The 24,044-nt window shown below is 41.1% G+C and overlaps 1 protein-coding gene across 1 annotated transcript; it reads left to right on the top strand.

The window, feature by feature from the left end:
• Positions 1-1,566: 1,566 nt before the first annotated feature.
• prkar2aa (protein kinase, cAMP-dependent, regulatory, type II, alpha A) lies at positions 1,567-23,560 on the top strand. Its single transcript, XM_058084783.1, has 11 exons — positions 1,567-2,115; positions 4,023-4,324; positions 17,571-17,606; positions 18,760-18,896; positions 19,357-19,463; positions 19,884-20,025; positions 20,290-20,391; positions 20,474-20,548; positions 20,830-20,895; positions 21,223-21,361; positions 22,372-23,560. The coding sequence occupies exons 2-11, from the start codon at positions 4,078-4,080 to the stop codon at positions 22,494-22,496; spliced, it is 1,176 nt and encodes a 391-aa protein (XP_057940766.1). The 5' UTR covers positions 1,567-2,115; positions 4,023-4,077; the 3' UTR covers positions 22,497-23,560.
• The last annotated feature ends 484 nt before the right edge of the window (positions 23,561-24,044 follow it).

Here is a 24,044-nt window from a genome sequence, read left to right as displayed (position 1 = left end):
TATTTTGAATTATGTTATTTTTTTGAGACAGCTACAGTGGTTTAAAAAAAAAACAACGGTAGGAATTTGGTGAGGTGTTGAAGTAGCACATGTTTTCCAGTAGGTGGTGGTGTTGCGTCGTACACCATAAGAAAAGCGTGCAGGTTCTATGAATAGGAGGGCATACAGCAGCATTTCCACATGTCTACACACATAAACATGAATGAACTTAGTGATCCCCTGGAAAAGGAACAGGAAACAGCTCGCTTTTCAATTTAAAGGTTTTAATTACATTCGCTAAACATCCATTTAAGACACTGGGGGGCATATTAGTGCGGTATGATGTATGAAAAGGCATTACTTTGTCATTATGTTCATAGTTTGACAATGCAGTTGTTTTAAATAAAAGTCAATACTGTCTTCACAAGACATATATTCAAACATCTTGAGCTGTTTGAATAAAAAGATCAACACAAAAAACCTGTTATAAGAATTACATCCGGGCCTGTGTGTGTGTGCGTGAGCGCGCGCGCGTGTGGCCATGGCAACAGCTTTCTCTCATTGAGTGCTGTAGAATGGGAGGATGCAACACTGACCGTGTTGGTTCTTATATAAAAGAGAGAAGCATTCACAGACTCATCAGGCACCAATAGATGCTACGGTGTCTGTCTGTCTTGTCTGTAGCTAGCTAGCTAGCGCTGCATTACATATAATTGAATTAGCAGTGCAGTTAATACATGTTGAATTGTAATAAACAAAATAGGTTCAGTTTTTTGCATAGAATAAAATTAAAACATTCATGATTTCTCTATAATGACAAATAGGTTGAGATATTAAACAAAAACAATTAAATTAAATTGAATCATCATATTAGGTAACTTAAGTCAAATGTATTTATCACTGCCAATAAATAAATAAAATGGAAGAATATTTAGCAAAAGTTACAGAAGTTTAATTTTAAGTACGGTTCTACAATGATTTGTGTGCCAGTTATTTTTAAAGAACATTTTTTAATTTTTTTTGCATGACATTCCCATTCAAATTGACAGCCATTTTTCTGCGGGTGGGTCTTTTGCTCTCTGCTCCGCCTTTTGTTATATACTTGTCATGTGATTGGCCCAACTGTGTGTCAGTCAATGTAGTAACGCTTCCTAGACCACGCCTACCATGCGCCCTGATGGTCTTTGTAAGTAGTGGTGTGCGATACCGCTAGATTTGGTATCGATTTGATACCAACTAAGTCAGGAAGTATCGCCCACACTTTTTAAAAAATTAATGTGGCATCATAAATCTGAATCAATCAATACATTTGTATGACTTTGCCTTTATTGTCATTAATCGGTTAAAATTCAGGAAATAATTTGGCCAGAGTTTACAAGTCTATGTAATGCAATAGGACAATAATTACTTTGTCAGAAACAGCAAAAAACACAAAATCACTTGAGAACATTTAACTTCTTTGTGGGGTTTTTTTTCTGAAAACAAAACCTACAAAACGATCCCTCGTTTTACTTTGGTATTGACCAAAATTGATACCAACGTTGATCCATATAATCGATATTTGGATCTATCCGCCCACTACTACTGGGATGGTTCATTCGTGCATTGACAAGCTGTGGAGAGTATCTTCTCTTAGGGAAGCATCTTCCCATTAGAAGCGACACTTTATTTTCGCTCTAAAGCGATTGGTTTTGTGGGTTTTTTTGTTTTATTCTGAAAGCTCACCACTTTGTGTCGGGTTCAATACATGTAGTAACTAACAGGCTGTTAGCAAATTAGCCTGATAGCTTGTTGGCTAGCCAGCGCTCTCCCAAGTCCCACCCTCCAACAGAGTGCGTGGTCGTCGTGCGCTCGTGCGAAACTGCCGCCGACAAGCAGTACTTTTCTTTCTTTTTCCCTTTCTCCTTCCCCTCAACTCTATCAGCATCGTCGCACATTTGCTGTAAAGCTAAACTAATACGTTAGCAAAGGTGACGCTAGCGACATTGTGGGCGCTACGTGGGGAGACGTGTCTTCTGACAGGAGGGATACGTTCGTTTTTCGCCCCCTCTGACTGAAAGCTTGGGCTTGGAGAAGGAAGACGACGCGGTGAAGGAGGGGACTGGCTACTTTATAGCCAGTGAGCTTGATTTGCACGTAAGTTTTCTTGCAGTAGCCCCTTTTTTAACCACTAATGTTTGCTTAAACTTCTATGACCGGCGCTCGAGTGTTAAGCTAACGGTAAACCCTTGAAGGACTAGTTAGCATAGAGCTAATGCCTTGATGGATGGAACCACCACACAAACAATACACCCGCTTTCTCACTAAATCACCTCCATGATTTCTCCATCACTATAACAAACTTTAGATAACTCTTGCCTTTTTTCTGAAAGATACCGTCGCCTTAAACGAATTGTCACGAGTATTAGCCTCTTTGCTAGCCAACCAGCCACCCTTCCAAATGGAAAGCTCAGGTGTCAACTGACGGTCCGGGGGCCTAATGCGGCCGGTGAATAACTTCAAATCGACCGTCTTGCATTTTGGGGAATGTAAATCTTTGTGATAGACAATTCGATTCGAATCTGAATACACATACAATTGCTTCTGTCGCCAAACTGGTACATGTCTCCACAGTCGATTAATCTAAAGATTTATGGCTGGTTCTAATCAATACAGGATGCTGCCACCGGTAGCAGCCAAATCGTTTGCTCGTCAAACCAAATATCCGGTTGCATTAGTTTGGTTTGTCATTCACAATCTTAGTTTTTACATATAGCATGGTGCTCCTGTCACATGCAGGTCCATCTCTTATGAATATTGTGCAGAAATTGATAGATTTCAGAGTTTAATTGAGACAAATTAAAGGCTCAGACAGTTTTGGCAGTTCATTTGCTGATTAGAGCATGGGCCAGCAGTTTACAATATTGAACTATTTGACAAATGTGTAAAATTGTGTTAAGTTCATTAAATGTAACCTATAAACATTAAAAAATATATATATATATTTGAAATATTTCACTTATAGAATATATGTTTCACTTTAAATTGAACTTCTAATTCATTGAGTTGCACCTGTTGAAGGACTTTGACTAGTGTTTTTGTAGAAGGTCCTTAAAAAACCCAATGTACTCTCATTGGGATGGTTGTGTCTTACAGCACACCTGTGTTCCAGTCCTCAGGTAAAAATGCTGACCAGAAACGTGCATCTTGTTGAGTCTTTGCAGCAAAATTGACCGCTAGGTATCCACCATTCCATCTGTTCTGTCTGTGAGTGACTCTTGAGATGAGCAGCTGGCAGAATATACTTTTTTGTGTTAGCTGCTACAATAACAATATTGCTGAAGCTTGGTTAATAAAGTCATTTATGTGAATGGAATACTGCTGTTTTTTTTGTTAGGGCTTGAGTGTCAAAATAGGTACAGTTGCATTTAAAATGATCGTAGTTTAACATGAGTAACAGGTTTTTTGGTGAGGAAATTTTGGGTGGAAATAATATTACTACATTGCAAATAAATTACCCGTTGAAAAACCAACACAGCCAACATTCATAATTTGCATGCTCCTGAATCTTTGTCATTGACTAACTGATTGAAAGGGGTGTGTTCAAAATAATAGCGTGGAGTTCAATTAATGAGGTCGCTCATTCTGTGAAAAAAGATAGACCAGTGTAATACACAACAAAGATGCAGAACACAGTGCGTGTTCATAAAAAAAAAAAATGCAAAATTGCACTGGCAATATTTGCGAAACCGAAAAATAACCACTGACCCTAGTTATCTGATGTACCACCCCTGTCCTTCAATAGCAAACGTATATCTAGCCAATGCAGCTTTGAGAACCCTGATCCCTCGCTCAAGTTCTAGATAAAGCGGCCGCTCCATCAATGTCATGGCATTGCACTCGCCATCTTGCATTCTTAACTGTTCAGTTGCTGATTACTCCTGTCGTTAACTGACACTTACAGTATACATCCTGTCATCATCCACTCAAGAGTCCATAAGCCCAGGGTGGCCTCAGCATTGCAAACCATGTAACTTATCACCTCTGTCCTTTTCCTCCTGCAGATTGACAACAAGCTCTGCCACTGAGCCACACACACACACACACGTACACACAACCATGAGTATTGAGATACCGGTGGGATTGACAGAACTGCTGCAAGGGTACACTGTGGAGGTGCTGCGGCAACGGCCGTCGGATCTGGTGGACTTCGCCATACAATACTTCACCCGCTTGCGGGACACTAGGAGTCAAGATGGCGCCAGTGAAGGCGGCAAGACTGGGAAGGGGGTGATGTTTGACGGGGAGCCGATGCAGACAGAGTCCAACGGAGATGAAGATGAAGATGATGACTCTGACTTTGAGCGTAAGTTTTTGATTTGTTTCTGCCGTCATTTTTCTATTTAATTATAAATAAAATTTGTCCTATTCTATTTGCATTAATATAATTTTTATTCAAATAGTAGTCCAGTCATGGGCGTTTATTTACTCTGCAGAAGCGACCAGATGTCTATTTAAAGAAAGACACACAAAAGATTGGAAGCCTTCATTACATGAGGCATGGATGTTGAGTGGCGTGGGAACATTATCTCAGCCATGGGAATGATGTAAACTTCGGGACACATCAGTAGTATAACTTTTTAATCAGTTGGTATTTCGGCCTTTCAACACTAGACACACTCATCAAAGGCGGCCAACTACAGTGTGATGAAGCCTATGCCTGTGTCCCATTCCCAATCATGAGTTGGGGTACATGCATTTCATTAATGGACATTTTATTCACTAACCCAAAAAGCACGCACTCTCTGCTGCAAAATAAGCTGAAATGGTAATAAAACTGGATTCTAAAAAAATAAAATTGGGGAAAAATGATAGGGCCCTAGTTTCTATCACATATCGTTTCTGTCCTTCATTACTAAGTCAAAGCTACACACGCTGCATTACCTCTTTACTTCTGTGAGTGTTTTGCAGACTTGCAGAAGATGCAAGCCGTGTTGCAAGGCAGCATGACCTACATCACATCAGTGCACCGTATAGCCAGAGGATGTTTTGTCAATGGGGCTCCTGCACTGTGTTTTCTCAATGGGTTGATACTCTGTAATGGGCTGTGAAGTTTTTGTTTTTTGTTTTTTTGGTTAAGCGTTGAATTTCCAAGTGCTGCAAAGTGCGAATATAAAATGCAGTAACTGAATTGATGATTCCAAATTGGTTTAAAGGAGACCTATTTTGCTTTTCCCACTTTTCTGACCTATACATAGTGTTAGTTGTATTGTAGTGTTAAACTATGCTACATTTAGCTTTTTGGGCGAAAAATGCTCGTTTCCAGAGGGCGTTGCAAAACTGTTCCTTTGTACTGTCACAGATGAGCGGAAGTCCTTCTAAGCACTCGGGAGTGTGACCAACCACAGCGGAGTAGGCCTTCCAGGAGGCCGGCCGTGGTTGGAATACATTAAAACAGACCTTTTTTGCCGGAAGCACGAAATCCAAAGAAATACAGCTGAATAGGTAATTCTGAAAGAACCACAACGCTTTCTGTGCTGGTTATGTAGCTGCTCTATAGGAGTCCACAATTCAATATGAAGGGCTGAAAAATGAACATAATCCCCTTTAAATGTATTTTAGTTTTTTTGATGACTCAGTTGTAATTTAGAATTTGAGTCTGTTTGCTTAATATGTGAGGACATGCATTATGCCCCTTATGTAAGCGAATATTGGTCATCTCTAGATTTGTACAAAAAGGTTCGGGGATGGGTAAAAGCGGGATTACACTTTTCCTCTCTGCTCACACAAGTTGGATTTGGTTGCTGTCAGACAGCTGTGAGTGCCTCACGTGTGTGTGTGTGTCATTGTTGGTGGATGTGCAGCATGTGCCAACAGACCTGTTACTATTTCCCACCATTCCCAGTCCAACCAAGTCTACCGCATACTCATTAGAATCATTTTCTACATTTGAGGCTTTTCCAATCCAATGTATCAATACTCGGGTACACAGAGCTTGAAAGTGTTGTGCTTTTGCACGAATGCTGTTGGGTCACACGTACAGTATGACATTCATGGCATGACTTATTCAGCCACACAGCCCCAGGGCACATTTCAGAGGCCAGGGTAACAACACAGGCCTGTACAGTGAAACACTTCATGTGCTCTTTCCTGCTGCTGTTATAGCCTGTAGATAAAACGCAACACATGCTCGTTCAGTAATGTGCTGCACCAAATTAACTTTAAAATTAGCTCTAAAGTCACAACTACTAGTCCCCCAAAATAGGTTAAATTGAAAGGTCAATGTAAAGCAATGATTTAATGGATTTGCACCTATGCACCCAGCCTCGAGGGCTGCACTATATGAAAGATCTGCTGTGATGTTTTAGTCCTCAATTAGTTTCTTTGCTATGCTAAAAGGACTGTGCTTATTTATATAAAGACATGTATTGTATGGACCCCCCTGCATGTGTGCTGTGGATTAATATGCTACTTGCATGTTAGCGTGTTCCAAGCCTCAGGTTAAGGGTATGACCTCTTTCTGTCTACTCCCCTGACTTGTCATCTCATGCATTTCCTCCTATGTAGATACCATACTTGGTCTTGTCACACAGACTCAATCACCACCTGCGTCTTGTTTTAATGTTGCACTAATACAGTGTTTCACTATATGCACGTGTGCCAAGGGTTGAATGCCAGAGTGGAAGAGTGTTAGTTTGCCCTTAAGTCCATCTGTTTTCTACCGCTTATCTTGTTCGTCTTAGCTAACGAAAGGCAGACAGGCGTGCATGAAAATTCAGAACGACTTGAAGTTTTGCCACTGGTTGTCATTAATGATTATTATATTATTTATTTATATTATTTATTATTTCCAATTTTTGAGCTGTTTCCTCCACCACCAACCCTTGCCCCGCATACTTTAGCTTTCTGGAAAAAAGATGGCCAGGACAACATAGTTGAGTAGCCCTGCACTTCACTTTCAGTGACACTATCACAATGGATGTAGCCATCAAATGTACATTATACAGTGTGTCTATAGACCACTCCTATTTAGTACAGTTGTCATGGATGAGATAGCCTTATTCAGTATCCTGTGGGAGCTCCATGTGTAATTAGAAATGAGAGCCAAATACCTATCTCTGCAGAGTGGACATTGTTAGGTCCTTTTATCAGCGTGTGCAACAGGTGACCTCATTAGCAGGCAGCATTTGTGTATCATATGCTTTTCAGCCGCCAGGCATGTCTTACACAGTATTGTCTCCCTTCAGGGACTTGTCAGCCTGTCTTAACTGACACCGCTAAGTGGAAGAGCCCTCAGAAAGCTCATACTACTCAGTCTGGCTGCCTGAGCTTATGCACACCTCAGTGACTGTACCTGTCTGCCTGTCACCATTTGTCTTTGGGATTTTCTTGGCAATGTAGGCATTGCCTGGAAATACGTTTTAAATGCAAGTCTCATATTGCTTATTGCAGCTCCCTGTCTAGAAAGAAGTCATTGACTACAGCAGTGTTTATCATTGTTTTGGTGTGGTGCTTTGTGATATGACATAAGTTGGACTTTTCCCTTCTATTGTTTTTACTCATTTTAATGTCAGAACACCATTTTTCTTAAACTATGTGTCTTTCCTGGTGTGCTACATCTTTTGTTTGGTGGAAGAAAATCAGAAAAATCCACTTTCAATTTCAGACAACCCGGTTTACTTGCATTTACAGATTACATAGTTTGACCTTTAGCACTTCCTCATTCTCTTTCCCACTCAGTTATCTTCAGTGGCACGGTAGACACATGAGGAAGCGGCTGGTTTAGCTTTTTTGGTACTTTTTTTTTTTTTTGGTACATCCTCCCTTGTTTGGAATTCACACGGCCCCTTGCTCCCAACACATGTACACAAACACTCGATTGTGACATTTGAAAATTACCTTTCACCTCAGTTGACATTGACAGCGTCTTTGTTTTTCTCACTGTATATCAGTTCAAGTCATCTGCTTTGGAAGGTCAAATAATGTGATGCAGGAATATAATTCAAATAACTTGCTATAACTAGTTTGTATGGACTTCTGTGGAGCAAAAAAAGACCCCTTTTCTTTAGTTTGATGCCGTGGAATTGAATTTGAAGAAATTATGTCTGCATTGAAGTGCTCTGTTTTTGCATGCAGAATATACCAAGTAGGGTGGGGAGGTATTTTATTTTATGTCCCGGGATAGATTAGGATAGACACCTAGCCTTTTATGGCAGCGCTAATAAACACATAACAGGCTTGTGAAGGTCTGCTCCCACGGTGAATACTTTGCTGTTCGTGACCACTTGTATTCGCTTGTACCTAACAGGTACCACCAAACCCATTCGTGGCGGCTCCAAGTCATTAGTGGCAAGCCACCACAAATACATGAATGTCTGGGAAACACTGATCTTTAATTGGCAATAATTTCCTAACCAGCCAGCTCGACTTAATAGCGAGCTGGTTATATTATATTCATTAAGTCTAATTTTCAAATGTTCTATTTTTTTAGTTTTTTTTGCCAACTGACATTAAACAAATCATCTTATTGTGTGAAAGATGTGATATTTTTCCCATCTTCCCACCTGTGCTTCGTTCTCTTAACTGTTTGCTCTTCCTGATTCATTTACAATCACGCTCTCGCCGTGTCTGCTTTAGTCTGCATGTGTTGACCTGGATATACAAGACCAATCTCATTAGATGAGTTGGCTTACAGAGAGAAGGGGTTGTTAGAGGGTTTAGCACAACTGTCTTTGCCATGCTAAGAAAGAGACGTAACATCGGGGTTGGAGGTAGGAGACTGCAGGGACAAGGACGAACATGAATGGGAGGAAGCTACTCAATGAAATTATATATATTTGTTCAAAAATAAACAATACTATAAAACGTTCTTTACAAAGAAAGCCGAACACAACGTGGTGAAAATATACTCACCGAGCCCAAGTCGCGCACACACACACACACACAACTACATGAGCATGCAAACTATACTTATCCCTGCTAGCTTCCATTCAGCCAACGTTCGCCTGCGTTTATCGCCATTTCAACCTGTGTTTATAACGATTTTGTGCCACGATTGAGCTGTCAGTTGAGTACATACTTCCACACAGAATATTCCCTCACAATAGCATTTGATTCATCTTATGTCTGCCGTAGCTTGTTAACGTTTATGGTTTATAATTTTCTTATCGTTGGAAGAATCTATTCCGGTAAAAAAGCTGCAAAAGTACATATTTTTTTCTTTGAGGGAGACTCTACCATTGTCTACCATCCTTTATATACAGTGAAGAAAATAAGTATTTGAACACCCTGCTATTTTGCTATTTCTCCCACTTAGAAATCATGGAGGGGTCTGAAATTTTCATCGTAGGTGCATGTCCACTGTGAGAGAGATAAACTAAAAAGAAAAATCCAGAAATCACAATGCATGATTTTTTTAACAATTTATTTGTGTGATACAGCTGCTAATAAGTATTTGAACACCTGAGAAAATGAATGTTAATATTTGGTACAGTAGCCTTTGTTTGCTATTACAGAGGTCAAACGTTTCCTGTAGTTTTTCACCAGGTTTGCACACACTGCAGGAGGGATCTTGGCCCACTCCTCCACACAGATCTTCTCTAGATCAGTCAGGTTTCTGGGCTGTCGCTGAGAAACACGGAGTTTGAGCTCCCTCCAAAGATTTTCGATTGGGTTCAGGTCTGGAGACTGGCTGGGCCATGCTAGAACCTTGATATGCTTCTTACGGAGCCACTCCTTGGTTTTCCTGGCTGTGTGCTTCGGGTCGTTGTCGTGTTGGAAGACCCAGCCACGACCCATCTTCAATGCTCTGACAGAGGGAAGGAGGTTGTTCCCCAAAATCTCACAATACACGGCCCCAGTCATCCTCTCTTTAATGCAGTGCACTCGTCCTGTCCCATGTGCAGAAAAACACCCCCAAAGCATGATGCTACCACCCCCATGCTTCACAGTAGGGATGGTGTTCTTCGGATTGTACTCTTCATTCTTCTTCCTCCAAACACGCTTATTGGAATTATGACCAAAAAGTTCTATTTTGGTCTCATCTGACCATAAAACTTTCTCCCATGACTCCTCTGTATCATCCAAATGGTCATATGCAAACTTAAGACGGGCCTTGACATGTGCTGGTTTAAGCAGGGGAACCTTTCGTGCCATGCATGATTTCACATCATGACGTCTTAGTGTATTACCTACAGTAACCTTGGAAACGGTGGTCCCAGCTCTTTTCAGGTCATTGACCAAGTCCTGTCGTGTAGTTCTGGGCTGATTCCTCACCTTTCTTAGAATCATTGAGACCCCACGAGGTGATATCTTGCATGGGGCTCCACTCCGATTGAGATTGACCGTCATGTTTAGCTTCTTCCATTTTCTAATGATAGCTCCAACAGTGGACCTTTTTTCACCAAGCTGCTTGGTAATTGCTCCGTAGCCCTTTCCAGCCTTGTGGAGGTGTACAATTTTGTCTCTGGTGTCTTTGGACAGCTCTTTGGTCTTCGCCATGTTACAAGTTAAAGTCTTACTGATTGTATGGGGTGGACAGGTGTCTTTATGCAGCTAACGACCTCAAACAGGTGCATCTGATTCAGGATGATACATGGAGTGCAGGTGGACTTCTAATGGGCAGACTAACAGGTCTTTCAGGGTCAGAATTCTAGATGATACACAGGTGTTCAAATACTTATTTGCAGCTGTATCACACAAATAAATTGTTAAAAAATCATGCATTGTGATTTCTGGATTTTTCTTTTTAGTTTATCTCTCTCACAGTGGACATGCACCTACGATGAAAATTTCAGACCCCTCCATGATTTCTAAGTGGGAGAAATAGCAAAATAGCAGGGTGTTCAAATACTTATTTTCTTCACTGTAAGTCTCATTTGCACATTGTGAACGAATGTGCTATGACTCCCGTACATTTCCCATGCTGGGCGCTACAGTTTTCAGAGCACATGATGATAAGCGGTGTAGAAATGGATGGATGGATTTATTTACTGGTAACAAACTGGCGAACTTTTCTAATGGGATGTCAGCTTCTGCCGTGGCCCCCAGGCTGCACTTTGGACACCCATGGTCTCAATAATTCACCTCTCCTTATTTAGAGTTAATTTGAGACCTGTAGATTGTGTGTTTGGCACAGTCCTCGTAACTGGTAGAGCCACAGTTGCCATAGAAACTACTGGCCTCGTGCAGCTCAGAGCCAGTCACTCCCCGTATATGACAGCGATAGGCAGCGGTCTTGTTTTGTATTGAGTCAGGAGGTCATGGCTACTCCCCCTCTTAAAATAAATAAATCATTAAGAATGAAAGGAAAACCACACTTTTTTATTTTTCCCATCACCCTTATGTAACAATTAACACGTGTTTTCTCCTTCCTGCGAGTTATAAAAATATTTTAAAAAACTGCTAAAAAGATACAGCCCATTACAGCACATAATAGGATACATTTATGCCACTTAAAAGACCGCTATTAAAATATTAAAACACCTCTAAAGACCTCCAAGTTGTTATGTCCATGCTGTGACCAAAGGCCTGCAACGATTATTCTATTATTATTATGAAGTATCCATGAGTTTTTCAATGTAATAAAGTATGCAGCCAGAGAGAAAGCAATTTCATTTAATGACTCAACTGTAAACATCAACATCAGTATGAGGTTGAGGAGGTTTGGACTTCTTTTGTGACTGTAAATGGTCATGTAATTGGAGACCAGCCTCGCCTTGTTTATGTTTCATCCCGGTGGTTTGGTGAGAGCTTGTTGCAATTTCCTACCCACTGACGGTTCACTCATGTTTTTCCTGCAGTCACACATGACTTCTATTGGTCAGGTCTTGTGCTGTGCTGATATATGTGTAGTGGTTTCCTCTTGAAGAACAATACATTTGTTTTTATTGCCTGGTAATGACAGAACTTTTTTTATGTCATGCTAAATACTGATCAGTGTACGGGTGGATTATCATTTTACCTATGAATTCACTGAGGTCTTTGTTTGAGCGAGTGTGTCGTAGATTTTGACTTTGCAGATTATTTTGGAGTCCTCCAATTGATATAGTATATTTTATAAATGGGAACGGTTATCATATACTATTTTCTAGTGATGCTAGAAAAATAACTATGCTATACCTGGTGTTGGTGTGTCAAAATTGCCCCCTTTCTTTCCATTACCTGCCCCCACAAAGTTGTAAATCAGCGCTTCCCATTTATTTTCTGTCATCCACCCTCCAGGGGACAGACATTTTTCCACCCCCTCGTTGATTTGAAATAATACTGAGAACCTTATTATTGCTCATTTTAAAAGGCTTAAAAAGACAAATCTTTATTATTAGTAGTATCAACATTTCAGTCTTATGGTTTTTGCTCTTTTTCTATTTTTGCTAATATGTGAGGGCCTGTTGGCCCTATGAACAAGTCATATATGCACAGGAAAATTATGTTCTACATGCCGACCAACCGCAGCCTTTATGGCCCACACTCTACAAGAAATGATGGTACACTGGTGCCTCAACACAGGAGCATTGTTCGGGTTTCATAGGCTCCAGCAAAATGAAACAAAATGTGTTCCTGGAGAGTAGCTAACGGTACAACTAGAAATGCGGTCTCGTTGTATCATGATACATCCCCAAAATATTGTGATATATGCTAAGGTCCATATCGCCCCAACCCTACTTGGCTGTTTCACAGAGAGCACAGTAAAGTGGGAATATTGCACCAACTGTCATACAGAGATCTCGCAAAAGCACCACATCAGAGCTATTGGAGTAAATTTAGCATATACGGTATTTATTTGTGCCTTTTATACAACAAGTGAGGATATTTTGTGCATTTTCACACATCAACATTCCAACCTACAATCAGGCTGAGAACATCTTATGTGACATATAAAATACTTACATTTATATTTATTATAGTGGAAGAAGTGACTGTTACAGTTTCTGCCTGAGTATGAATATTGCATTCTATTCCTTGCTATTCCTTGTGCCTTACATACAGTACAATGACACAGGAAAAAAGGGAGCCCAACCAATGATATCAGATCTAAAATACTCATTGTGTTTGCTTAGGTCAAAGGTCACATCTAGTTGTGTCCATTTCCTGAGTGCGGTGATGGTTGTGGTGAGACGATGGGAAAGCAAATGAATGTGATATGTGAATCAGTGGAAAAAAGAATCAGAGAGGGCAGAAGAACCAATGTGTAGATGGGAAAGTAAAGTGAAGAAGAGTAAACAGGAGGGAATGTCTCCCACTATTATTCATCCCTGGAACCCTCAGTTCCATAGTGGCAACCATATAAATCTTGTTTAAGACGCCTGTGCTATACCATTACATCCCTTCACTGCTTTGTATAATTCCCAGAAAAAAGAGCTTGGGACCAGAATGAGTGCGTCCTAAAGGCCCTAAGAAAGTGTTATGTGGTGTCATGTTATGGTGTGACGTCACATTAGTCTGTTTTGTGTTGTTTTTTTTTCTCATGTGGTTTGTGAACAGCTGATGCAGAGCTTGGCAACAGTCTTTCAAAGTAACTCCTCTGTACTGCGTATTTAGCTTTAGGCCACCCTGCCATATTCTCTCCAGTCTGTTTTATGATTTTAACTGTTAAAAATGTCTGCAACCTCTGTCCTATTGCCTCCCACACCACCATGCAGTATTTCCTGACAGTCGGCTCGTTCTTATTTGGCTGTCTCATATGATACAAACAGCTGCCCAAAAGAGTTGCTTATTGTGCTGCAGAAATTGTCTCAATGATGTAAAAGAAAAATTATTAACGTGTTGTGTCCATTAGGCAGGCTTGAATTTGCTGGGGTTATAAATGACACACAGCCTGTACAGTATACTAGCTGAACTAGCTCTTATTTGTTTCTCCTGTAGATTATTATGTCAGGGTTTCCGCTACATATAATTTTTTTCAGTATTTTTTTCTATTTCTTCAAAAAGAAACCAAAAAAAGAGTTACAGTGCATATTCATGAACACTTGCGTGTAAATATTCCAGAATTAGCCCCAAAGCTATTAAGGTCAAATAAAAACATACAACAGTAAAATGAAGCATCATAATAAAATGAATGGTCACAGATCTGGCTCCTCTGAAGCCTGATGGTGGCGTCTTTAGGAATTGCAAACAAATGTGGCTAATATGGCGCAACATAAACACAGAAGCAGAGCTTGGGGGAGGGCAGACCCTACAGCCACACTCATAAGGAAACCCACTCCTCTGTGACATCACAAAGAAACAGTTTTGCAACACCCTCCGAATCCGAGTGTTTTGAGCCATTCCACATTTCTTTCAGGGCTCACTTCCAAATTTGCAAACCTCATTATCTGAAACTTTGGCGTGGTTTAACATGAGAATACAACATTTTAACTGCATTTATAGGTCGGAAAAGTGGAAAAAGCATAATAGGTCCTCTTTAAATCAATTATTATTCCCATACCGAGTCACCACTAATGTTTGTTTTGATTCTCCAAGGGTGGGAAAAAACGTTGAGGCTTTTAGTATCTGAAAGATGTCTAATTGCATTCACAAGCAAAACAGATCTTCATGCATAGGGGAGAAATATGAAGAGGGGGTATGGGTTGTAATGAGAGTACAGAGACGAGATGATTGTTTGCCATTAAACTAGCTCCATATAAAGTGTATTACAAGTTAAGCCTGGTATGAGTGTTCTTACACTGTTCTCCCTTGTTCCCATTATTCACACATTCTTTGCCCCCCCCCCCCCCCCCCCCCCCCCCATCCAAGTTTACATTACCATGCTGTGCAACTCTTTATCCCCTCTCTTTTCTGCCGGCTTACTACAGTTCATGTCTACCATTTTACTGCTTACTGCTCTCATGTCCATTTGCCATATTTACAGAGACTCCCCACACGCAGACACACATCCTTACTCTTTATCATTTTTCCCCTCCCTCCTTTCCTTTCCATCCAACAGTTTCGTTATGGCACTGTGTGGGTGTAGATGGAGGGAAGGGTAGCGATAGCGAAAGCCTGTGAGAGGGTTGTTGGTGGTGGTGGTGTTGGGGGGGGGGGGCTGCCACTTGTTACCAGCTAGATAGAGGAGAAGGGAGGTGAGTGTGGTTGTGGAAGGGACAGGGTAGAGGGGGTGTATAGGGTGGTGTTGTTATGGCAATGAGAACCTCTTTGTGTTAGGTTGCCAGGGCAACTTCAGGCTTACACTTAATACAGTCACCAGCACCACCCAAACACACGACTAAGGGGAGAGCACACACTTCACGATTTGGACAAACAGACTCCTGCACCGACACGACTGATAACACACTCAAGCACGTGATCATGCATATTTTCTGGATGCTATCTGCGTGAGATAGCACACGATGTCAGTTCAACACAAGGCCTGGACATAGTGGTGTGTCAGGTGACTTATCTGGAAGGCGCACTAATTCCTACTTTCATCTGTCCGTGTATCGTTCCTGATTGCTTTCACTGGAATCTTTGAGAATGCTAATGGTACGGTCTCACTGACATGCTACAATACTAAGTGTGTATTCACACTAGGCCATCATACCATACTTGGGCCCACTTCACACCTAGTCCGGCACATTTGGCTGACGTTAGTGCTCTGATCCGTGCTCAAGTTTGCCTTCCGATTGAAAGAGGTGAGCCAAGGAAGGGCGCAATCACACACTCGCACATGCAACACAGTCAAGTCATATGACTGGAATGTCATTGCTGCTTGCCGGTTACTACATATAACTGCCACTTTTTTAAGTATAATTAAATAGACTTGAAATAAACCAAGTCAGGAAAACATCAATAATAAAGATTTATAAAAGTCATAAAAGACTATCATGAATGCTCAGTGTGTACGAACACTAGAATAATGAGACAGAATTTAAAAAAAATCCACCGAGGTTAGTGTTGAAGTAGTTTGTAGTAATTCACTCAGTTTTCCACTTGTAAGGTAAAAAATGATGCCACCATGGCTATATGACATTCTAATTATGGTGAATCTTGTTACTGTCATACATGTTGAGTGATAAGTGTGAACATTGTGAAGAATTGTCGAGGGGAGCGTGTGTCTACACAGGAGACGGGAACGTAACGTGTATGTGAGATTATCTATCAGTCCCTCAGCTTCACAGTCCAGATCTAATGGGTTCTGACAGGCTGGTAATAAGGTGGCAGGACACTCTTAATATGTGTCTGTGTGTTGTGTGTAGTAATACCCCACACTGGCTTGCAACAGTCTCAGCCTTATCAACTAGGTGTTCGTTTACCTTGGATGTGTGTAAATTACCAGCCCTACACATACATAAACAAGCCAATTTAAACACGCAAAAAGAGAGCACTGAAATATACTGTAAATGCAAGACAAATCTGTACATATCTACATGTAAGCTTGCTACACACACTCACTAGACTAGCCTCTTTATTATTCCTGATGCATATTCATTTCCAACAGTGTCCGCTCCAGGCATCTGTGTGCTATCAAGAGTGCATCAATTAAAGGGGACCTATTATGCTCATTTTCGTCTCTTTGTATTGATTGTGGACTCATGGAGCAGCTACACACGATAATGCACAGAAAGCTGTCTACATCTTCCAGAATCTGCACCTATTCCAGCTGTGTTTTCTTGGCTTTCCAAAATGGTCTGTTTTAATTTATTCCACCCACGGCCCGCCTCCGGGCATGCCATTCCTCTGTGATTGGTAACACTCTCAAGTGCTCCCGAAGACTTCCAGACTACTGCCGAACCCCACTTTCTAATTGTGTTGATATATGAGTTGATAATGAATGAACAAACCCTTTGGTGAGCTACTTGTAAAGTGGCTAGGAGCTACTGGCAGCTCATGAGCTACTGGCTGGAGACCCCTGACTAACCGTGTATGAACTCAAAGAGCGGTAATGTAGGCACCACCTCTGCTGTGAAGCTCAGAGTACACTGGGTCCACCTCACCTGCCCGAGGAGGAGCACTCATTGTACGACACACTTTGTCAGAGGCCCTGCTGGTGCTGTGGAGCTCAGAAGCCAGGCGTGAGGGCACCGTGTCTGAATCTGAAACTCCAACCACTTCTGCTCGCCTCTTTTTGTCAAGTTAGCTGTTCTTCAAACCTGAAGAAATATTTCCTGAAGTTCCTGTTACCTTGCTCCATGGTAACACTGAAATCAGAGCAGCAAAAAAGTGCAGAAGAGCAGGTGGAGGGCAAATCTGCAGCTTGTACCTGGGCACATCCATATATTGTAAGAAAGTTCGGAGCTTTGTGACAAATATTTTTTGATAACTGATTCCAGAGTGGCAAAACAACAGCTGGTCGTTTTATTGTAGACAGCCGACATACCCACAGCCGAGTGGGCGTGCCTGGAGGCGGGCCGTGGGTGGAATACATCGAAACAGACCGCTTTCGCTGGAAGCACGAAATCCAAAAAAACACAGCTGAATTGGTGAACTAGAAAGCTTTCTTTGCTGGTTATTGTGTGTAGCTGCTCTATAGGAGTCCACAACTCAACACAAACAGCCGAAAAATTATCATAATAGGCCCGCTTTAAAAAGAGACCGCCAAGAGCAACACAAATGTTACAAATCAATTGCATTGTTCTTTCATTGTGTACACTCAATAATGCTAATTTCGCCTCTCTTTCTTGTTTGTCTCTTTGCAGCCCCACCGCCAAGCCGATTCAACAGAAGAGTGTCAGGTGAGAGTCGTGTGCTTGTGTTTGTGTGCGCGTGCATTTGCTACTGTGCGTTTGACGTCAAGGCCTTTAAGTGCAATCGCGCACTGACGACTGTATTGCACACGTCATTGCGTAAGAGGCTCCATTGTGGCGTGAGAGCGCCATTGTGTTAACCATGCATGTCAAACACAATAGCTGATACTTCACTGACTATCTCCATCACCCGTTACTGTTGTGATGCAATACGTCTCCATGGGTAGGACTAAGTCTGTATGAACAGCATTAATAAGTGCCAGTACATTGAGTTCAGGGTTTTATGTGTCTTTGCTCTCTATTTCAGTCTGTGTCGGTTGCTGCGTGTTTTCTTGCATTTTATTTAACCTGTCTGGTGTTTACATATGAGTAATTGACTGTTGTCAGCCTTCATGGAGAGCTGCACTTTAATTATGCTGTCATCTGATGTTTATCTTTATGGCTGGCTCACGATCACTGTTGACCCTGCTGTCTATTCGTCAGCATTATAGAGGCTCATTGTGTGTGGTTTTAATTAGACTATTAAACCTTCTGTTGACCACACTTGATAGACACAACGGAAAGTCAAACGTGCTAGAAGGGATGTCACAAGTAAAAATAACTAAAAAAATTCCCACAGAAATTTTGTTGGGCATGCCACCTGTGCCGTGAACCTCGGGGCCGGTGTCTGCTGTGCCACGCCCCCAAGCAATGTCATGTGTTGATTGTAGACATGAGCAAAAAGCTAACATGCTAACTGGTAGAATGCTAGCACCCAGCAAGATGGCACTGTATGGCGAAAGTGCCAAGGCTTTGCGATAATGTTGTGCCGTGTGATCCGAATGCTAATATACTAACAATTAGCATGGTAGCACTTAGCAAGACAACACTAAGCAGCCTGACTTAGAGGTTTGTTTAACATAAACGAACAATATTGTTGGTCATGCTGTGTAGTTTAAAAAAAAAAACAAAAACTAAGCAATACCCTGTAATTTTGTAGCATTATTTTTAATGCTTTGACTATTCAATTCCACATTTTTTTGTTTGTATTGGTATTGGATCAGCAACACGAGGCCTAGATCCTGTTATCTTTTCTCTTGGAGCAAATGATATTGTGTATTCCAGTGACACCTCATCGAATGTTTTTATTTCCTGCCCTCAGTGTGTGCGGAGGCGTTCAACCCAGATGAGGATGACGAGGACACAGAGCCGAGAGTAGTTCATCCAAAAACAGATGAACAGCGCTGTAGACTGCAGGAGGCCTGTCGGGACATCCTTCTCTTCAAAACACTGGATCAGGTAAAATAATGCAAAGGACGCTGAGAAACTGATAGCCCTTCTTAGCCTATGAACACGGGCTCTCATTGTGTGCTCCATCATCGATGCCAGAGTGAATCCTTTGGGATTTGACTATGTGTGGGATTTTCCACAAATCCCAGAAAAGCCACTGCCCTTGATTTATTCACCAATGAGATTTCCTTTTCCCAATTTGAACCGCAGTGGCATCACAATGATACATTTCTGACATGTTGAACTTGCACCCAAGGGGCAGCACGGTTCTCTTGAGATGAGATATTCTTATGAAACATCAAGTGGTTTATATCTGTTCCCTTACACACTTCCCTCTCTGGGATCAGCTAGTTTTAGCTCGCCTACTTTCAGGAACCTTCCTTTCATGATGCCATTTTCAGCTTCTTCTTCAACTCCACCGTTGCTGCTTGTTCTTTGACATTCTACCTTCTTCCGTGCCCCGATCCAGGAGCAGTTCTCCGAGGTGCTGGACGCAATGTTTGAATTATTGGTGCAGCCCCAAGAGCATGTGATCGACCAGGGAGACGATGGGGACAACTTCTATGTCATTGAGCGGTAAAGTGCATGTTTTTCCATTAATATCCTTAGTAGGGATGCCCTGTTACCATTGTTACTTTTGATACGATACTGATATTGTATTGTCCGATACCGAAATCAATCCGATCAGATACAGGCGCAAATCAGAGCAGGGGAAACCTTCCTAAAATAGAAATAAAATGTTCAAAAAAGGACTCGGTAGTGAGTAGCTGCACCTACAAAAAAATGTGTTAGTTGAGATATTTCAAGCCTGAGCCATTCAGTTATATTTAGAAGTTCTGGTATCCAATTCAATGATTATGCTAATGTACCGTGGTCTTGTTAGCTCTCAGGCCAAATAAGGTTAATAGTGTTCACTTGAGCTTTTGGCCTAATTAGATGAATGACAATTCCTTTTTAATGTGCATGAATTGATTTGATGATTCGTTCACTCTGCAGAGGCATCTATGACATCGTGGTGTCGGGGACGTGCGTGGGTCAATATGATAATAAGGGCAGCTTCGGCGAACTGGCACTCATGTACAACACACCTCGTGCCGCTACTATCATCGCCACCCAGGAGGGGGCTCTGTGGGGGCTGGTAAGAACATCTTAATACACAAGCATCCTATCTAAACACCCATTGGAGTCTTAGGATTATGTTGTCAGCACATTAGCTGCTGTTAGTGCTATTAGCATCAAAACAGAATTCTGACTGAAATGCCTGAAATGAAGAATGAACTCCCAATTCTCCATGAATGGAGGTCCTGCTCTGCTCGACTGCTCCCTCCAGTGGCCAAACAACGGAAGATACTTTCATAATCCACTTCTGGAAATGTAAGTTTTTTTTTGTCTTTGTTTTTAGGATCGTGCCACATTCCGTAGACTCATTGTGAAGAACAATGCAAAGAAGAGGAGGATGTACGAGTCATTCATTGAGTCTGTGCCCTTGCTCAAATCCCTGGAGGTTTGTTGAATGTTTGCAAGAGACGGGACCAAAAAATTGCCACATCTCTTTATTTGTCCACTCGCACTTAATTTCTGTGCAGGCAACAGAGAGGATGAAGATAGTGGATGTATTAGGAGCAAAGCAGTTCTCAGATGGGGAACGCATCATCACACAGGTAAGCCTTTCAATAAACACTAAGCAACTGACCCCACTATAGCATAAAGATGACAGCCACGTGGTGCTTGGTAAATTATGTACTTTAGCGTATGAAGTATTATTTTATTCTGTATTTCAAAACTCAGACATTTTGAATTGTCACATCTGTTGGAAAACTGTAATGAAATATTTCCAGAAATGTGACGGGTGTACTCACTTTTGTGACATACTGTACCACATACAACATCGCTGCAGTATTACCGATATTGCAGTACATGAATGCTGTTTTTTTCCTGACAGGGAGACAGTGCTGACTGCTTCTACATCGTTGAATCCGGGGAGGTGAAGATCATGATGAAGAGTAAAGTAAGTGAATGATGCTCTTATGATGATCCTCTATGTAACATACATAGCATTTTTTTTGTATCAACATGTGTCAATTCAATGCATTTGTGCATACTTGAGTGCATGAAGATACAATGTGGATTTGAGCACTTTAGCTCATTATTAGCATGTAGTTTTGACAACCCACACTCCCCATTAAAAGGTTTTGCCTAGCAACAGAGTTAATCACGGCAGTCGGCTCAGCTTCCTAGTGGCTGTTTCGCTGTGTGTGTGGGGGGGGGGGGGGGGGGGTGGAAATGATGCGCTCACTGGCTGCTAACCTTTCATCCTCTCCTGAACACCCTGCAGACGAAGGCAGACCATGCAGACAATGCAGAGGTGGAGATAGCACGCTGTAGCAGGGGTCAGTACTTCGGGGAGCTGGCCTTGGTCACTAACAAGCCCCGGGCCGCTTCAGCCTACGCGGTGGGGAATGTGAAATGTTTGGGTAAGATCAAATACACTCCTCCTCCTGACTTTTTGTTTGTCCGTGGGGGGGGGGGGTCCCCTTCAAGTGTTTCTGTTAATGGACTCGTTTCTTTCTGCATACTATATCTATTATCTATATAGTGGGCCAAAAGTAGGGTTAGTTACTTTTTCTGTTTCAGTTTAACAATCACGTTTGGGACTAGATTAGATTAGATTAGATTCAACTTTGTTATTGCTCATGTCACTGGTACAGGGCAACAAAATGCAGTTAGCATTTAACCAGAAGTGCAATTTTGTAAGTATCTTAGTAGTAAGTAAATGTAGAAAAAATAGACAGATCTATGTAAAAAAAAAAACTATAACAGGCTATGACTATAATACATGTTCACATTTCAGGTCAATTCCGATTTCTTTGCTCATATTCGACCTGACCTCTGTGTGAACAAAGACAATTACCGTTATTATGGTTATTATTACCATTTTGTGTATGAGTTGCACCAAACAGTCTGTTTTGAGGGAAATAAACATTGAGGTTCAACACATTAAATCTTATCAGTCACGTGAAATCATCATCGCTGCGTCGCCTAGGGCTTGTTCCTATCGCTGCGGCGTATGAAAAGTGCAAAAAAGTTTACCAGAATCGACCCGAAGGATAAAGCGGCTCTGATTTCATCGTGAAAAATAGTGACGATACTAGCATACTAGTAGTCTTTGGCTGCACAGTTGGTCCTTAAAAGCAGTATAGCGCTGTTGGTAGATGTATTATCTTTGACTCGTAACATTTTGGGCCTTGGTCAAGATTTTGACTTGGCACAAACAGTCAATCAAATTACAGTCCTTGGCAAAAGGCAGCACAATATGGCCCCCAGTGTCCTATGAATGAAAGACAAACAAACAGAAAGTTACCAAAAATAAATGGCCAACATGAGCTCTTGTGTATGTGCTTGTAGTGTTACGGTACCATGTGATGTGTCCAAGCAACATGAGTCGATGATACCCCGCTGACACGTGACGTAACCTATCTTACAGTAATAGACGTGCAAGCGTTTGAGCGCCTCCTGGGCTCCTGTAAAGAGATCATGAAGAGGAACATCGCCCACTATGAAGAGCAGCTGGTGGCCCTGTTCGGCTCGAGCATGGACTTGAGAGACTGAGCCTCCAACTCCACCCTCTGTGCCTTCAATTACACACACACACACACACACATACAGGGGCAACTCATCATAAGCTTTACCCAGATCGTCCAAACATTATGAGAAATTGTTTGTTCCACATTTAATTATTTTCTTATGCATACACACACAGACATGCACACACACACTGTTAGCTTTAGGCCGTAAACCTTATTTTTCCATGCCATCATGAAGCTTTCAGTAAGAACCGCATTGACCTGTATACAATTAGGCACACACACACACCGATAATGGTGTTTTATAGACACATGGTCATGCTTGGTAAGACAGTCTTCACATTCACATGAGCGCTTCATAGCTCATATGTTGCCTCAGCCAAGGACACTTCCTCACACACACACACACACATACACACAGTGGGTACACAACATGAACACAAACTGCATTTGCAAAAAGTCATTCTTGTAAAATGGAGCTGACAAACAAACAAACAAAAAACTCTTGAGGAAAATGCAAAAAAAACAAAAAAAGTTTAACAAAGACAAAAGTTTTAGAAACATTTTATGAAGATACACAACAGAAGCTTTGATAAAATATTATTTAAATAAGAAAAAAAAAGTGTCTCCTCCTGGGGGAGGCCCGAGGTGAGGACACTCGATTTCTTCCTCGACTGTTGTTGAGTTGAGTTAGTGCTGGTGATTATTGCCGTACCACAGAAGAAGCAGCAGTCAAAACATCATCCTTCATTTCCCGGGACTTTGTTATGCTGTTGTTGTACACTTCATTGTATTGAAATAATTATTAATGTACTGCTATCATATATTCATTTATTATTTCATTCTATTTTATTTTGACCAAATTGATAATTTCACCTTCCACCTCCCAACACGAAATGTAAAAACAGAAACAGTTAATAAACAAAAAAAATATTAGTGCTTATTTCTGATTGATTAACCAACAATGATTTGTCCTGGATTAAAAAAACAAAACAAAAAAACTAAAAAAAAAAAGTAACAAAAAATAAAGCAAACACTTTGTTAAAACATGACTCGTTGATATCTTTGAATAAAGTGATTGTTAGTTGTTCTTAGTTGTGTGTTCATATATGAAGAGGAAAAAAACTAACATTGCATGGTTTGATATAGATACTATTACTATTTTTTATTTTTATAATATATAATATGTATTAATTATATTAGATATTAACACGTACACTGATGATAACATGTAATAGTTGTAGTATCTTAGCCTTAGCCTTATTTTGGTCATTTAAAACACTACCAATACTTCTGCATTTATGCTAAGTAATACGACACATCGCTAACAGTCATTGACAGATGCAAGAATGGATACCTAGCTCTCCGTTTCGCTACAAGGACTCTGCAAGATGCACGTTTGCCGTCATAATTATTTACCTAAGGACTGGAACACAAGTCATGTGCTGGAAGACACAGCCATGCCAGTAAGAGTAGAAATTGTTTCTATGCTGCTGTTGCGCCGCAAAAAAATAAGTTTTGGTATTGTTTTAAATGAAAACATGGCAACATATTGAAACTATTACTTACATGT

This window comes from Doryrhamphus excisus, chromosome 10, assembly GCF_030265055.1.
Source record: "Doryrhamphus excisus isolate RoL2022-K1 chromosome 10, RoL_Dexc_1.0, whole genome shotgun sequence".
In the NCBI taxonomy this organism is placed as follows: domain Eukaryota; kingdom Metazoa; phylum Chordata; class Actinopteri; order Syngnathiformes; family Syngnathidae; genus Doryrhamphus; species Doryrhamphus excisus.
The sequence above is the reverse complement of the archived record's forward strand: the minus strand, read 5'-3'. Positions and strand labels throughout refer to the sequence as shown.

What these genes read in the sequence shown, in the direction of transcription:
- prkar2aa (XM_058084783.1), top strand. Translation starts at nt 4,078, where the DNA reads ATGAGTATTGAGATACCGGTGGGATTGACAGAACTGCTGCAAGGGTAC. An exon ending in AGGGGGCTCTGTGGGGGCTG is followed by an intron (nt 20,026 to 20,289) that starts GTAAGAACATCT and finishes CTTTGTTTTTAG; the next exon opens with GATCGTGCCACATTCCGTAG. An exon ending in GGGAACGCATCATCACACAG is followed by an intron (nt 20,549 to 20,829) that starts GTAAGCCTTTCA and finishes TTTTCCTGACAG; the next exon opens with GGAGACAGTGCTGACTGCTT.